Genomic DNA, 18,275 nt, shown 5'->3' on the forward strand with positions numbered 1-18,275 from the left:
AGTAAGATAAATTCATAGAGCTGTAGGATAGTTCTGGACTTATTGCTTTCCTTAGGAAGTATCCCATTTATTTGGGATACTTAACCTACACATTTATTCAAGTAATATCCCTTTGGTCTCAAGGGGGGAAAGTAAGCCACAAATGAGAAAACACTTAAAGTTTTCACTTACAGGATTTCAGAAAAAAAGAGAATCAACTCTCAAGTCAAAAAATGTAAATTATTTGTGTTTCCAAGTAGGGTTTTCTCCTTATTTGAAAGGAAGAAAAAATATCTATCAGGACTTGGGAAAGTCAGTCAGTAGCTGGAAACCCTTTTGCTTTTCTGTTAATTAGATTGAAATACTTTTGGAGGACTCTGAAGCTAAGAGCAATACAGATAAAAGAGCTTATGGACAGCCTTTAATATTTTTGCTATGCTTTTTCTTCAGAACAATGCAATTCTGGTAAGCATTGTTTTTCAATTTCAGTCTAGCGTTTGACATGCTCTCAAGTTGTGCGTTTTCAGTAATTTGATGGATGTTTTATGAGAAAGCTTCTGACTTGTTGCATACTATCTACATTGTCTGAAGCATGCTGCAAATGAGGAACTGGACACACTTCATTTGAAGAAACAAGACTGCAACTTTATTTAGCAACAATAACGGCACAAGAAGAGCAGGCAGACAACCCATGCCAAGTCCTCCTCTTGCTGTTTCTCCATGTGACCTACAAGGCAGTAAGCTCCCACTGGGGTTTGAAAGGAGCCACTGAGCTTTGTAAGACCAAACCATCTCTTCAGAGATGGCATTCTCTTTGTGTCATGACATAAATTGTGTCAGAATTGCATGCTGCAACTTTGATCAACCAAATCTGGGATACGTTAAGTAGAAACAAAGGGCTTACTTTCTCATTATTAGTTCAGTGTTTTACACTTGAACATATTTATAGTAATATTTCTTTAAAAGTCATCTGTTTTTTTGTGAGTCTTGTCAAATATATAACCAAATTCAATAATAAAAGGTCATGATTAGGTGAATACATTTCTGCTATAAAATGTGTTAAAATATAGCAACTTCCCATGAACAGATGCCATGGAACATTTACTTTTCTTTCATGATATTAGAAATCCTTTTTTTTTTCTTTTCCTTTTTTTTTCTTTTTTCTTTTTTGTTCAGTTAAAAGCTCTTTGTAAACTCTAATATCAGTATGCTCTGGCAGTATATCAGAAAGGAGCAGTGCCATGAAAAGGTTAACCTTTGTTTAACTAATCACAGGAAGTTGATATATTTTTTTTTATCAAGAGGATAAGAGACCAGTCCACTTAGAAGTTCTCATTTTTCTTTGTCTTAAATTCTGGACATCTCCAAAACACAGAGGATCAAAACCTGACTTTATCTGAAACCATCTGCACATTCATCAGTCAGACATTGACTACTGAGGCAGAAATGTCACACTCAAACTTACTTATGCAGTATCTTCTATTTGTAATTGTTTACTTTGTGCTTCTTCATGGATGTGTTTATTCATCAGGAAATTTCCCAGTAAATTAAAGATTTTAATGTTAAAGCATTCCCAGCCCATGAAGAAGTTCATGAAAGCAGTTCAGGAAAGAGAGCAGTGCAAGTATTTGGTACTTCTAATCAGGTGATACATGATCATGGTTGTCCATTTCCTCAGGGTGGGGATAGCTGGAAAGGACTCTTCAGAGAGCGCAGCTAGATGAGAAGAGGAAATTAATCAGAAATCTCAGTTTAAATCTTGAAGAACAGAAAACACAAATGCGATCCTAAGCTGCTATGGTCAGAAGCTTGACAAACAGACTATTCACCTTCTCAGACAGGTGAGCTCTTTAGTAGGAGTCTCAGTCAGTCCTGCCCTCTCCCACAGCATGACTTGGAGCATAGTTCCTGGAGACTAAGCTATCAGAGTTATGTTCTGTATTTCTGGCTGCCATTTCTTTCAACACTGCAGTTAGATCTGCTTCCCACTGTAAATCACACTGAGAGGAAATAATCATGCAGGGAATAATATCAGCCTAGGTATCAGCCAACCAAACAGTTATCTATATGGAATCAAATACGAAACGACAACCACACAGGGAAGAATTTAAGTGCTTGTGGTGGTCTGCGGTATTCTTAATAATGGTCTTTCTTGCAGGAATCCATTTGAAAGAGACTTACCATGAAGTATTGTTCAAAGAAAATCCTCTTTCTTTAAAACAAAAACAAAAAGAAAGCAAAACAACAAACAAAGAAAAAAGGCATTTCTTACAAGAACATCATCTGTATCTTGCCAATTACTTTGTGAATGGAGGAGCAAGATCAGACCCTGCTCTACCAATACATTAGAATTAATCAGAACAGCATCTGATGGCTGTTAGGTATTTTTGAAATGCTCCACTGTATTGCAAGTGATTCATTCATAAACAATCAAAAAGTAAAGTTAACTGGTGTCTGATGTATTTTAATTCAGTATTGATCTATGAAAGACCTCTGCACATGCCTGTGTTCCTCACTCAGAGTAGTTCAGTCCGCTTCAGCTGCAGTACCAGGAAAGGTAAACGACAGAGCCATGTCTGTGCAGGATTAATATTTCAAAATTCTCAGGATTTACTTGTTTGCTACTTATGTCCAAATAAGTGTTTATACCAGAATTTTGAAGCTTGGAAGCCTCACTCAGGTGAAAGCAAAACTTTTTTATATAGTGAAAAAAATTTTAACAGTTGAGAAGCTTTAATGAAATCTCAGTTTTGTGGCATTTAGAGATATTCAGCAAACTTTACTATCAGCAATTCTTTTTGCTTTCTAATAGCGTATAAAGATTGCAATACTGTGACTGAAAGCCAAATGGCTTTCATATTCACACAACACAGAAATCTGCTTTATAAATAGAAACAAAAATGTAAACAAGAAGAGAAAATGCTCCCTTCTGAAGCCCTTTGTTTTCGTTTTTTTCTTCTTGCTCCTTTAAGTCCAACTTTCCTTCTCGGGGATTTGTTTCTTCTTTTAACTCCCTCTTCACTGATCTTTCCTTTCAGATGATGCCAATGAAGGGAAAAGGCAAGATTTCAAAACAAACAAACAAACTGGAGTCTATTGATTCTATTGCTGCTGCTTTCAATATTGGTTTACCCACAGCAGAGCCATTTTTAACGTGCAGAGTTTTAATGAATTCCAACCAAAGGAAATCCAAACAAATAAAGAATTGAGGGGTGTACTTAGTACACCTTATTTACTGCTTTTATTGAAAAGAGGAGTTAAGGCTGACCTGAAGGCATAGTTCTGTGCAATGCCAGATCTATTGTGGGTCCAAAACCAGGCCCAATTGTTTATTCCTGACATTTGTAAGGGGTGAGAGTGCTGTGTGGGCAGCATGCTGAGTTGTTCCAAGTGTGTGTGGAGTGTCCCATGTCAATCATCAATAACCTTCCAGCTGGGTGAGGAGCACTGCGGACAAAATCCCATGGGCGCCCCCCGTCTTACGCTGGTGTGCAACAAAGGGAAGCATGGGTCTCTGGAGTGCTATGGTGAAAATAAAATTTAAAAAGTAATCAGGAATTCCTTAGGGATCCAGAGAAAACACAGAGTACTGCAAATCGAGTGGAGAGGGTAGTACAATCGTTTCAAATCAGAATGCAGTTTTGTTGAAAATCTCCTGAAAGTTACTGTGAAACTACTCCCGTTGAGGTAGTGAGCCCAACTCTGAGGTCTCAGCCTCTTCCTGCGTATTCAATCTCAATAATTAGAGACATTTAATGTTCACTGCTCTGCTGTAATTGGGGACTGATGGTTATTAAGTCAATCCCTCTGATACAGGGCAGCTGGATAGCTGCTCGTGGGAGCCAAACTGAGTATAGGGTCACTTTGCTTCCCAAGAAACTGTAAGACAAAGGACAACATGAAATAATTCAAGCTGAAACAGTATTAGAAGAGTAGAAACAACTGGAAAATATTTGTGGTATTAATATATATTTTTATTTTTGTAAATTAATTCACCTATGCTTCTGTGTTACTGTACAATTTTTATTTTTCAATGTTCATTTGCATATAGAGTACAGAGATTCGTCTTACCTAACATTACCTAATTTGATTATCCAAAAGTCTAAGTGCCCAGTCAAAGACAGTTACCTGCTTTCCCTCTTTAGGCAGGGGAGATAAACACACACCTCTTAGAGGCAGCTTATTCCAGCCTGCTATGTGACTACGTGAGACTAAGTTGGCAGGAAGGCTTTACACCCTGAAGCATTTCCAAGTTTAGTTTTGTACTTGAGGTCTTTGAGCCTTTTTACGAAGTAATTTCTGAAACCTCTCATCATTCTCTAACATCTTCTTTGTCTTTTCCACTTTACTTACAGTATTCCTGAATTATGAAATACACAACTTGACACAGTATTGACATAATGACCAGACTAATTACAAGGCCTGCAGTCTTTTAGATCCTTATCTTTTTTTTTTTTCTTTTCTTTAATACTACTGCACTGTACTGCTTCTTTGCATAGACAAAGATTATAGTAGCTTGATCAAAATCACTGCTTCCAAGGATACATCTAGTCCTTGCTCTGTATCACTGTGATATTTTTTTCCATATACTCCGTGTCCTCCAAATAAGCTAAAAATAGAGCAAAAGAAGCTAATGTGAAATTAATTCTCAGTAAACTATAGCAAACTGTACAAATATCATCCAGCTTTTATTCAGGGCAGAATCCTTTTTTGCCCTCACCATTTCCCTCAACCCTTTCTGTAAGTGTGCTGTTTGTGAAATAAGCCTGTGAGTATATCTAAAATTAAGCTGGAGTTATATTTGGATTCATTTCTAAATATATCTTGCTAACATGTATTAAAACAGGAATTTACATTACATTTTGTTTATTCAACACTAATAAGCAACATAGTTTTCGTTGTTGTTGTTTTTTAATTCATCTGTAAAGATTCATACACTAAGTGCATGTTTTTGCATTGATTTTGCACCCAGTTGTGTCAAAGTTACGATTTTTCTACATACTTAGGACTACTGTGTTTTGGTAACAGAGGATTTGGGACCAAAAATAAATAAATAAAATAAAAAAGCAAACTTGAAGCACCTGACACATGGTTGTGTAGTGTTATAGATTAGGCATGTACTGCGAGTTGGGGTTCATTGGAATTATAATCAATGCTTTTTGAAATTTGACAGAATAGTTTCAATTTGTACATGAGATGCAGGGAGTGTTGGCGGTGTTAATGCATCTAGCAGGATTCAGCCTACCTGAAATCATGTTGCTGCTGCATTAGTTTGCAATAGCATTTCTACTTTTTGAGAGCTAGTAGCTGACTCACAGGTTCTGGAGCTATAGTAAAGATCACGTAAATGGGACTAAGTAAGTGAGATTTCATCTGAATTCAGTAGTTTACAGGTTTGGGCTTAGATGCAAATTTTATTTTCATTTTATTTAATCTTATTTATTTCATTTATTTCGAAAAGCATGAATTTTGGTCCTTGTTTAGCATAGAGTGGGAGAACTGGGGAGTCTGGGGGGCAAACACTGGCAAGATCTGGTTGCTGCCTTTGTGTCTTTGCGTCTCTGTTGTGAGGGATAGCAGTGGCGCTGGATTTGTTGAAGTGTGGGTGACCATAAAAGAGGAATTAGATAATGGAGAAATTACTGAATCTAGAATGCTTGATTTAGGGATGGAAATTGGGTGCCCCTGCCCAGCACTGCGTAGCTGTGATGAGCTGCATGTCCTGGTCCCGAATCCTGAACCCCAAATCTGTCGCCTTCCGAGCAAAACCTGTTTAATTGCTGCCCTCAGTAATTAAACAGAGCAGCCCTAGCCTGGCTGTGTCTGAGCCACATCAGTAAAAGGGCAATTGCTGAGGTTTGAAAAACGTTGTCCTCTGCCATCCCACCCCCTTTTATCTCTAGAGCAGCGCGAAGGCAGCAGGAGTCAGAAGAGGGAGGAGAGTTGCTGGACGCTGTGCGGAGAGGAGGGAGGAGTAGGAGACGGGAATGCATAATGCCTGCGTGACAGTGAGTGTGTGCAGGCGGCTCGCCGAGTCCTGAAGCCGCAGATGTCCATGTCCCCGGGTCTAGGTAGGTCTGGTGTCTCCCGGATTGAGGTGGTAGGTGCTTTTGGAGCATCCTCTATCAGCAGCAGAGATCTTGGCTTTCCAGCTCCGGAGTTGTGCCAGCAGCACCTGTTGCAGCAGAGGCATGGCTCACCCGGCAGCAGACAGCGAGCGCGCAGCTCACCCACGAGTGGCTGCTGGATAGGAAAAGTGTGCTAAGGTTTCTCTTCTTCCAGCAGCTCCTCTTTCTGCTCAGCAGAGGAGGGCAGGTGGAGGCAATAATCTTTCCGATGGAAAATCCTATTCTCGGGGGATCGTATCAGGATGAAACTTGGTCTGAGGTGATCCAACTGGCGATTTTTAACTCTTAAAAATGCACAAGACGTTGGGTTGGTTTAATTAGGTGAGAATTAAGTGGGGGAGTTTGCTACGCACGGTGTATTGCAAAACTGGATTTAAAGTCAGGATGAATTTTTTCAAACCATCATCCGATAAGAAATGAGTTTTAAGCGGGTTAGCGATTAAAAATATGGCATAAGTGTAACAACTGGAAATGTTTAATCTGCTTGTAGCTTTTGATATGCTGAGTCAATTTAAAACATTGCATAATTCGCTTTGGCTAGCAAAGATAAAAAACTGCTTGCCAAACATCATTCATTGTTTTTTCATGAGACTATGATTGCTTTAAAATACTGATGTGAAACAACATGTGATTTTTTAAAATCTTACTCATTATATAGAAGCCAAAATTGTTCTTTTTTTTTTTTCTAATATTTATTTTTAACTGTTACGCTTTGTACCCATCTTCTATAATGAGTCTTTCAGTTAAATAATACGCATTTTGAGAATCTACCGTAAGGGCAGTTTAATAACTAAAGGCAGAATGTGATATATTTAGAAAACTGTCTGTCTCTCCCTGAAGCCTAAAACAAGCTTTCTCCTGCTAAATGTATTCGTTTCCACGTGAAAAGGGCAACCAGATTCCTGAGGAAATAAAATCACTTGTAGAGTATTAAGTTCAGAATTGAAATTACCAAATAGTTGTTAATATGAAAGCTAATGTTTTTCAAGGATGTGCTATTTTTAATTACTAAGTATTATAACTAATGTTTATGTTATTATTGATTTATAGCATGTACTTCTGTGTTTTAATAATTTTACTTTAAAAAATCAATGGCATTTATCAAATTTGTGAACTAGTAAGTGAAATAATTAGCACCAATAATGGGAGCACATGCTTATTAGCTTTTAATCATGGTCTGTGTCCTGCTTACATGGTGATTAATGGGAAAAATTACATTTGCTTTTGTAAGAACTTGGACTGGACAATTTATTTGTGCTGCCAGAGTTTTTAAGGCTGAAAAACAATACAGCATGATGTTTAAAGATGTTCCTAGTGAGTAAGATTTACCCTTATAATAACCAAACCTACAGTGGATTTCTCCTCTTGGAAGTTGTTCTGAGCTTCATCTGAATAAAAGATTCAGAAAGAAACATACCTTGCTATTAAGACCGCCAATATTCATGGCATTTGGCCTCCATTTACTTGTTTATTTATTTTGCCTTTGGACTTCCATTAAAAAAAATGAGAGTTTGTGTCTGCAAATACTTACCTATATATTTTATTTATCACATGAGTGTTTCAATGACTTAAACTGAGCTGTTGCAGAAGCCCCAAAAGCACGTACCTTTAATGTATAGCGCTGAAGACAAATATGGCTACAGAGAACTGTAAGGATCTAGGTCATGAGACACAAAGAATTTAAGGCACTTTGGGTGAAAAATATTGATCGTCAGAAATCAACTCTAAAAAGTGATTTGTTGTTGCATAACTGCCATAGTTGTTCAGAATTAAAACATGGTAAAAATGAGGTGATAATTAATTGTTGTATTTTTTTAGGAGAACTTCATAGTAATGGCCTATAAGCTTAAAAAAAATAATTTAAGAATTCTTCTTTGAAAACTCAGTGGAAAAGTATATGACACTTGAAGCAAAACATTTGAAAAAGAGGAAGAATTAACATTTGTTTTAGCTACATATGGACTTTTTTAGCCTCAGGTGTTTTGGGAAGTAACCTATGTATCCAACTCTTGGCATTATTGGATGTCTGATGCAATTTAGCTTCATTTTATTGCTAGATAACCCATCTCTTTGATTTTTTTTCTTTTGTTTCGTTACGTTTTGGCCAGCCTCTTCCAAACCTGTTCTTGGTTTTAGATCCGTTTATAACTTGTTATCTAGGAAATTAAAATATGTAGGTGGGCAAGAAAAAATACGATCATGGTGAAATTGTTTTCTCAGGGAGTATTAGGCCTTGACCTTCCAAAGATATAATCACATACATAGCTATTTTTACAGGTGTAATCCTATTGATTGGTTTTACTCATTTGTGTAAATTGTGCTTGCGTTTCAGCTCTACAGGAATGGCGGATTTAGGTATAAGCCATTGTTGGATACAACCATGATGTGATGTAATACCTCATGGCTGCAGATTGTAGGCGTCCGTCATAGTTCCAGAAGTTCAAGAGTTCTTTCTGTGTGTTTCAAAAAGGAATATAATACTGTTTTTTAGGACAGAAGGAACAGGGCGGGAGGAATAGAAGGAATTGATGTTATGTGCCATTCATTTATCTTATTGCAGGAGGATCCGCTGCTTCCTTTTTTAACTCCGAAAGGTACCATTGAATCACAGATGATACCATTTCTACAAAGCCTCACTTGTCAAAGCCACACTTCGAGTGAATAATCCTACTGGAAAATACGTTGTGTGAATAAACATTTTCAAGATTGAGTGTATACATGAGTATTTGTGGCAACCTGCAGAAATAATTTGAAAACAGGGAGTTCTGAAAAAAAATAAAGCTAGTTTTAATTCCTTTTACTAAGATAATTTGTAAGTCCAAACTAAGGTCACTCTTAGGATAAAATTGTGCTTATTTAAACAGGCCTATCTAACAGCCTAAATTTTGGTGGCTACGTTAAGCAACAGAGAAAATACTTTCCGTGAACATCGCAGCTTTTGTTGTAAATTGTAGACAAGTCGAAGACAGACTTTTCTTGAGAATAACATGAGAATTTTTAACGTATATATATACACCAAGAGATTTTTGCTTGGTTATCTCATTTGCATCTGATACAGCTTTCTCATAGTATAATTCCAAGTCTCGTTTTTAGATAGCAAAAGAAACTTTATTCTCCTCAGTCACTTATCATGGACTTGTCCAATATGTTACTGCTGTGAGTTGTTCCAAGCTTTGCTTCATTAAGGATTTAACGTGGCCTTAATTCAGCCATCTGTTATGGGTTTGGCAGACCAACAGATCTGAAGTATTGGTTAGAGCTTTAGAAATTTCCCACATTTTTAAAGGTTAGGAAAAGAGCTACCTTTAAGAATAGATTTTGAATAATTCTCAGCAAGACAATGGTGCAGAAGTGGGATAAAAAATGCATGTCATTCTGTGAAGCACAGGGTCCCCTGTCTGTCTTTAGCTTTGCTGAAAGGCAATTAGCATTTCAACCAGCCAATTTGGTTACATGCAATGAAGTACTTGGGTTTGTAATTTGCTGCTCTCCGCTTGGTGCTGTTGAGAACTAGCTGTGTGTAATCCTCTCAAAGCACCTTTCTTTCCAGCATAGTTATTGTTGCTGGTCTTAAATAACTAATCAACAAAGAGATTTCCTTGTCTTGAGCTACAGGGTGCCTTAGAACAAGGAAAAGAAATACCCAGTTAATAAGGGAATGATTATAATTATTAAATAGTGATTATTAAATTGTGACATAGGTTAAAAGGTTTAGAAAAGCCAAGGGAACCACAATACATGAGAAAGATAGTGTGAGAAGTCTTTGAACCCAAACAAATTTTGCTTGAGGGGTTCTCTTCAGCACACAAATACTTTACCATGTGTTTTATTTAAAAATGCATTGCCCATATTTAAGGGATTAATCCATAATATAGATTAGAGAGAGAGCCTCGTGCTACAATTCTTTTGGAAAACGATACAAATACGTTTTTACTTACACAGAAAGAAGTCTTTGTGGTGGACTTTGTAAAATACAAATACATAATAAAAGCAACATTCTCTGCTGCTATCTAGTAACAAATGATTATAGTTAACTGTAGAAACGAAGTTTGTTTGTATATACTTCTTAAATTTAGTATAAATGTTTTCATATTTAGTAATAAGATTTTATGAAGTCAAGAATAACTCAGACATTTATTTTAATAATTAGTCAACCCATTTAAATACTGTTTGGCTCATAAATGCATATTAACTTGTCAGGATTCACTGTGGATAGCCATAATTCTTCTGTCAGTATATCTCACATAATGCCATCTAATCCTCACCGTCAGGCTATAATTTACTGTTCTGTACCCTATGGATTTTTTTATTGCAAGATTATTATGCATGCAGCGCTATTACAAAACAGGCCATTCTATTTTTGGTTCTCAGTATGAGAAAAATGACCAGCAGGTTGCAGAATGCCCAAATTACTTATTCTGATATATGCTATTCATTCAGGCCACAGTACTTCATTCAGGACAAGTATTAGGTACTTGACGCTGTGGTAGTTTTTGTCCTTGGCTCACAAGTTCTAAAAATTTGTTAAGTGTTGAGGACATGAGAAAAACCTCTGAAGTGGAGATACAAATGGAAATTATAAGATCTTTACTCAAGTAGAATAAATAGCTTGTTCCTCACTGAAGCCTGCAGACCTTTCTCAGCTGGATTTCTTGTACCATATATGCACGAGCCTGATCCTGAGACAGCCTCAGTGTGCAGTTCCTTCTACATAAGTGTGATTTGGGAGTGCTAAGCACTTTCATAGTTTTTTTGTTTTGTATTGTGTTACATCTGCTTGCGTTCGTCATTCAAGAAACCATTTGAGAACAAGAGTGAGAGCTTACTTAGAGTGTTTCAAACTATGCTGTGGACAGAATTCCACAGATAAAAACCCAGACCCTGGATAACCTTGTAAAATAATCTCTGTTAGTGAAGGATCTCTGCTGTTTTTACATGTTTAGAAAAGAATTTCTGGGGTGGAGCGGAAAGCTTTTTGATTTGTCTTTTACTTAAACCTATACTATAGGATAAATATAAATGTATATATATATATGACACATATATATCTATCACAATATGATTCCAAAATAATACATTGATTTGTTAGGGTATATAGTTAGAGCTAGATGTGAATACATTCTCTTCAGTTGCATAAAATAAATCTGAAGTTCTGCAGCTGAAATCAGTGTTACTGGACTTTTTTATTATTATTTATTTATTAACTGTACAAGTTAGAGTATATTCAGCTTCCTACTGGTGTTTTTCTGAACATTCTGATTAGCAGATTTCAGTCAAAGTTTGTTTTCAGTAGGCTGTGATTTGTGTTCTAAATATAAAGTAACCTTAATAACTGTGAGTCATTTCATCAGAATTACTTTGGATTAAAATAATCTGACTCCTACAGCTATTCAAAATTATTGTCTGGTTCTCTGTTAGACCAGCAAATTATAAGGTAACAGCACATGTTTGTAGAACAGGATTGCGTTCCCTCTGCGTGCTGTTTGCACAGAAGTAGTGGATTCAGCGCTTCTTGTTAGTTTTGTCTTTTATTCCCTGCTCTGAATGGGAACAAGCGGAGCAAGTGGTTACCTCAGAAAGTCTTTAGCATTTACGAGTTAAAACTGGGTTCTCTAGTAATTATTATGTGCTTTAGAACTTAAAATTCAAATGTGTAGTTTAGATCCATTCAAATTCTTCTGAGGAAGCAAAATGAAGCAATGCCAGAAAACTTGCAAGAGGTGCTCTGGGCCTATTACTCTTTTTTCCTCCTGGTGACATCTATTAACAAGAGGAGATGATTTGAATTTCTCATCAGGGCTCTGTCATGGCCTTGGAGCGCAGGTTTACCATTTTCAGTACAATAATTACCATTCCTGGTGATACATTTGGCCATCAATAATAAGATTATTTCTGATTAAAAAAATACTGAAATTGTTATAAAGCAAATGATCAGGTGAATCTGATACCAGTGTTCCAGATGCAGATGCATCTTTTTAGTACTTGAGGTTGTGCTGTTGTATGGTCATGGCAGCAACTTGTGAGCAAGCAGCTGAGCCCCAAAACTGCAGGACCTTGAAAGATTACATGGGGTTTTGGCACCTCGTAGTCTGCATTTATTCTCTGTCTGTCACTTTCCGATGTTAATCAAAAAAGGGAGAGGATGGGCAGACACCTACAGTGCCTTTATGATAAGGAAGAAGACAGGAAAATCTGGAGAATTAGTGTCAGTGACACCAAATAACATGCATGGGAATCATGGAAGCCGATTCTTGCCTGAAACACTGCAACTGTTCATGTAGACCAGAGTGAGAAGGGGTGCAGAGAAAGCATTAGTTGTTGTTACTTACTGTAGTAGTCGTGCTTTATTCACCTTGAAGCATGTTGAAGACGAAGAAAAAAACACAAAACAAACAAACAAAAACAAACAAACAAACAAACAAAAACCACACAGATATTTGTTCAAAATAGTGGTTTTGGAACACTCCTTTCTAGTCCATGTTACAGTGAGAGACTTATCCCACATCTAAAGAAAAATGAAGAAACAAACAAAAAACAAATCCAAAACAAACAAACAAACAAAAAAAGTGAACACTTGGTTAGTGCCCACTATCCAAATGCTAGATTTTGCATGCACAGTGTTTGTGTCTCCTTTTGAATATGTGGGGACTGTGAGAACATTGAAGCAATGTTGAAAAAAAATCCCACATCAACAGTCTGAGATTTTTGTGTCAATGTGGCATCACAACAATGCATAAAGTAGAATTTTAGACCATCAAATCTGGCCTAGTTCTCCTGCTTTCCCAGGTTTTTCATCAAAACTTTTGTAAGTTTCAGTGGTTCTGAAACTGACAAAAATAGAAATGTTGATAATACGCAGGCTTTTAATATATTTCTGCAACAGGTGCAGGGAGAGCAATGACCTTGTGAAACTTCTTGCTCTGTTCTGTTCCAGCGTGCTACAGAGAATCTCCTCTTTACATATGAAAGAGCACATGTATTTCTCTCTCATTGTATTCAACCAAAGATGCTGCTGGGTGCTGACATCTCTGCTGTGAATAGACTTCTGTCTGGCAACCATTGATGGCGGTAATGCTGTACTCAATGCAAAGTACCAGGCATGCCAGTTTTTGAATGTTCTACTTGGCTGGGGATTTGTAATCACGGGGAGTAGACAAGGACAGGCAGTGAAAAGTGCACCAGACTTCGCTTGCTGTGCTGTGCCACATCGGTGGACTTTAGAAATCTACAATGAGCAGTGCAGGGATGAGCAGTGGTAATCAAGCCGTGGCTGCTGAGCTGGAGAGGTCCTGCCTCAGAATGCTTGCTTGTTTCTTCTGCCAAGCAGCAGTGGCAAGTCTGAGGGACAGGGTACTTAATCAGGCTTTCTGTCTGCTTCGTTAGCGAGCTCCCCTTTCTTTTGCCATTCTCTGATTCATATCTGGCATCCTCTACTTACTGCTTTTCAGATGTAGAGTCTTTTGCAGACCTTTTATTTCTCTTCATCTCTGCATGTGCCCCTGGTTTATAGGTTTCCTCATCTTTCACTAAAAACACCCAGGTTATCCTCACTTTCTAAAGGGTTTTTATTTATTAAGCATGAAAGCCCGTGTAAAACTCAACAGAAAAGTCTTCCCATTCTTTATATAAGTCTGCTGAAAAGATCACTCATTCCTTATAAAGTTTATCATCTTAATCCCATATTTGTTCCAGAAACTGAGTGGAAAAAGTAAGCTAATCTTGGTGATTCATGAGTTATGAGAAACAGCAGTTTCACAAGCCTACGTCTCCTTAACTCCAGCTGGACAGTAGATTGAAGTGGTATTGCTTACATGATTTGTGACATTACTGTGGAAATTACTGTGTTAAATCAGTGTATGCTGGGTCCTATTCTAGGAGTCTGCTTTGTCAGGGGAAGTATAACTGCACTTCAGAAAGTGCTATAAATTGCAAACATTGGTTAGGGATCATTACTCAATTACTGAGTTTGATTTCTTTGCCTTTTTATTATAATCTTGAAAAATGTACTTTTTAGACTTTTAAAATTCTCTAATACTATTAGAATGTCTAGGTAACTTGTTTGAAAGTTACTTTCTTTGGTTTTGATGCTAGGTGCCTTTATTATAAGCCCATTAAAGAGATCATCCAGATCTCATCACATAATACTGCTTTATATTTTTGCTTTTTATTTTTATTTATTTATTTATTTATTTTTAACTGAGAGTAAAATCATTATTTGGGATGGCTTTAGTAACCAGTAACACAGTAATAGAATTGGTCCATAGACTTGCAGATATTCTGGAGGTGTATGATATCCCACTACTAGTTGTTGTTAAAAAAAAAAAGACTTTGACTCATTAATCTTATTAATAGCTGGACTGAATATCCTCGATTGAAAAAAAATGAAATTTAACTGAATCAAAGAGGACAGTCTGTCTGATCCTCCAAATGTGTGGTTTACCAAAACTTAGCAATGAACAAGAACTACAGCTTCAGCTTCATTTGAAAAAAAAATCAAAATTACCAGCAGTATACTGGGGTGAGGAAGGTGGGGAAGAGTCATTTTTTAATCCATGGTTTTACAAAGGCTTCTGCTGAGCTCTGTGCTTTGCAGTTAATATGGAACAAATTATGTTCCAATACAAATTTGTGTAGCAAAACCAGGAATTTAGTACACAAATTGAGTTGATATTTAATAAAATAAAATACTTTGACCTAAAATATCTTTTTGGCTATTTGAATAAATTCGTTCTGCATTCTCTAAATCTTGTCTGATGTTGTATTTACTATATTACATATTTTATTTTTTTTTTAAATAACGATTTTCAAAGCTGAGTTTATGTCAGCAGAGTAAAAACTACTTTTGGCAGGCTGTGCAAGGTAAATCTTAGTACAAATAATGTAACAAGGAAGAATACGCACCAACTAAATAATTGATGGTATGATTGTGAAACCTCTCTTGTTCCACAGGAGTAATCCTATAGTTTTAGAATGCTCTCTAGTAGAAGTAATAGAATTCAAGTAATCCTAAACTTTGTAATCTTGCCCTGAAGGATCATGTTTTCAGTATTACTTACTAGAAGCATGTACCGTGGGAAGATATTTGCGAAGTCTATGACAAGGTAACAGCTGAAGCTAAAAGGTCAACAAATTCCTCAGTTTAGTATGGATGATGCCTGCATTTGCAGACAGTGTAATTGTCTAGGAGTTTACAAAGGTTACGCAACTGTTCACTTTCAGGCTTGAAAGCTTGTATTTTTCTGAGCAGTTCCACATTAAAAAAATAATAAAAAATAATAATAATAAAAAAAAATCTCGCAGATTAATAGAGTCTGCTTTTGAAATGTGGAGGATTTTAAGTCCTGATTTTTATTGTAATGTATTTTTCATCTTTGCTTCTCATGGTAATCTTTTTTTGCACTAACATCACCACAGAGATCACCGTGTAGGAAAAACTTTGTTCCTGGAAGTCTGTTATGCATTTACTTCTTAATAAAAAGCAGAGAGATCTTGAATGACCATGTTCATAGTAATAAAAGTTCAGTTTGTAGCAGTGTGAAGTTCTGCAGCAAAATTATTTTACTGTGTGACTTTCTTGATGGAAATAATGAAACACTTTTTAAGTACATTGTAAAGTTTTTCAATGGTTGGCTCTGATTTTTTGCACTGAGTTTCATTGCTAACCTACTCCCTCGGTGATGTTCAGTGGAGCTAGGTGAACATTTTATTGCAAGTAATTAAAGTCAGCTGATATTGTCATCCCACCAATCTCATAAGAATTCTGAGAGACACTGTTAGTGCTCTTGTCTGTATTTGCAACTTATGTTGTGTGTTCTTTAATTGTCTGAAAGCAGATTTTTGAATCCCCACAGTGTAAAATTAACCCTTATCCAGACAGACTTTATTGTAAGAAGAAAGAAAGTCCTGAATTCTTTCTGAAGCTTTGATAATTTTAGTTGTCTGATAACTAGTTTATTCTCTGTTCAGTAGAAGATAAATGTTATCTGAGTGCATACATATAAGACTCAAAATCCATACTGGATCTGAAGTGTTTTCTGATTATGAATTTGACATACACTTTAAAAAATACGTTTCAGTAATTTTCAGAAATTTTCATAAATTTAAAAAATCTTCTGACCATTTCTGACTGCACTTTCATTAACTGTAACAAGTACTGTACAAGTAATGAGTTCTTGCTTTGCTTAAATACAATTGATATGCAGTATTTTCTGTACAATCCATCCAATTGACATTGACAGATTAACCTGAAAAACACAGTACTTGTAAGCATAATTTTATGCAAAGTGACAATTTATTTAAATGTAATCACACAGATATTATTTGTATCTTTTGTACAGAGATTTAAAATTAAAATTATAAAATTGTGACTGCAAGTTAAAAGAAACGTGCTGAAAGAACTGGTTCTATTAAAGATCCATGCCATAGTACTTTCTGGTCTTAATGTTCTCTTGGTTTGTTCATTAATTGCTCAGAATCTCATGGCAGAAATTTTCTCCATTCCACATCCAAGTGCTTAGTTCTGATCCCCACTGTACACAATATGAGCTTCTGCATAACATAGCATCTGTTTCCAGTTTGTTGTGCCAAAGCCTCTTAAAAATGCATCTTTAAGAGTATCAATACTCAATGACCTCACTGGAACTTAAAAATATGTGTTACATCATGTAATTGATCTATGATGCAAGAAAGATAAACCACCTTAGTGTAAGTTGTCTTATCTTAAGAGAAAAGAAAACCAGACATTGTGCATAAACAAATAAAAATAAATATCTGTCTGTGTAAAGGTTATGACCACAGTAAAATGTGCCACAGCAATTCTGTATGACAGGAGAATGTGAAAGAATCATGAGATAAGCAGTCAAAAGAACCTCATGTAAATATGCAAATGTTTAAGAACATTTCATGGTCCGTAAAATGTCAAAAATGGTCTATGAGATGACTGCAAATATCCAGGTCTTCACCTTTCATGCAAGTTCATTTATATTTCTAAAGAGAATCAAAGAGATTAAAAGGAAAAAAAAAATACAAGAAGTATTGAACTGTAAACCCTCAAGTTATTTTTGGTTGGTTAGATATGAAAACAGTCATGGCTTTTCTTTAAATATATATATATATTTTTATTATTATTATTTATTTATTTTTCCTTAAAAGCTACTTATTCCTCCATTTGGAAAACATTGATATAGGCTTTTTAGAATATCATTAGATTAAAATTATGAAAACAGAATTGAATCCAGAAGATAATTATGCTGTTTAACTTGATTGTGGCTGAGACCTGTGCTTGTTTTTGTCTCATTTCTGAAGTTTACAAGAAAATCACAGTGTTTGAAGGATTTGCAGAAGCATTTCCAGAAAGGTTGACTGCATTGGTAAGGCCAACAGAGGTTGTTTTACATGTTTTAGATACACAGTTTATTTTTAATTATTCCTTTTTTTTTTTCTTCTTCTCTATAGGGATGCCCTCTGATTCTTTATTAGTTTATTTGCTTTTATTGCTACTCATTCATTTCACATCTGGAGAAACAGAAGTGAAGTTCAGTGGACAAACAGAATTTGTAGTTAATGAAACAAGTACAACTGTTATACGCCTTGTAATCGAGAGAACAGGGAAGCCTGCTAACGTCACAGCAATTGTGTCGGTAAGAAACCATGCCAGTTGTATCGTCACTAAATATTAATGTATTTTTGAAGCTCTGAATGTTGCTTATGCTTGTACCAAGCCAACAAAAAGGAATGTGATACTTCGCTGGGACAGTGCTTCAGTTCGAGGAAAGGGATTGTCCCGCTCTGCGCTGCACTGGTGCAGCCTCACCATGAGCACTATGTGCAGATTTGGGTGCTACGAAATACAAAGGCCACGATGCTCTTAGAGAGCATCTGAAGGAGGTCAACAAAGATGTTGAAGGGTCTTGAGGGCAAGACGTATGAGGAGAGGCTGAGGTCCCTGGGTTTGCTCAGCCCCGAGCCGAGCAGGCTGAGGACAGGCCTGATGGCGGCCTGCAGCTCCCTCACGAGGGGAGCGGAGGGGCAGGCGCTGAGCTCTGCTCTCTGGGGACAGCAACAGGACCTGAGGGGACAGCATGGAGCTGGGACAGGGGAGGGTCAGGCTGGGTGTGAGGGAAAGGTTCTGCACCCAGAGGTGGTCGGGCACTGGGACAGGCTGCCCAG

At 36.6% G+C, this 18,275-nt stretch overlaps 1 protein-coding gene across 2 annotated transcripts in view; it reads left to right on the plus strand.

The window, feature by feature from the left end:
* The first annotated feature begins 5,895 nt into the window (after nucleotides 1-5,895).
* Nucleotides 5,896-18,275, plus strand: part of ADGRV1 (adhesion G protein-coupled receptor V1) — a 285,031-nt gene continuing 272,651 nt past the window's right edge. For both annotated transcript variants that reach the window (XM_068666972.1, XM_068666973.1), the window contains exons 1-2: nucleotides 5,896-6,050; nucleotides 17,562-17,746. In XM_068666972.1, the coding sequence (XP_068523073.1) occupies nucleotides 6,029-6,050; nucleotides 17,562-17,746 (207 nt within the window). In that variant the 5' untranslated portion in view covers nucleotides 5,896-6,028. The remainder of the gene's footprint in view (nucleotides 6,051-17,561; nucleotides 17,747-18,275) is intronic.

The sequence above is a fragment of the Anas acuta genome, chromosome Z (genome assembly GCF_963932015.1).
Source record: "Anas acuta chromosome Z, bAnaAcu1.1, whole genome shotgun sequence".
In the NCBI taxonomy this organism is placed as follows: domain Eukaryota; kingdom Metazoa; phylum Chordata; class Aves; order Anseriformes; family Anatidae; genus Anas; species Anas acuta.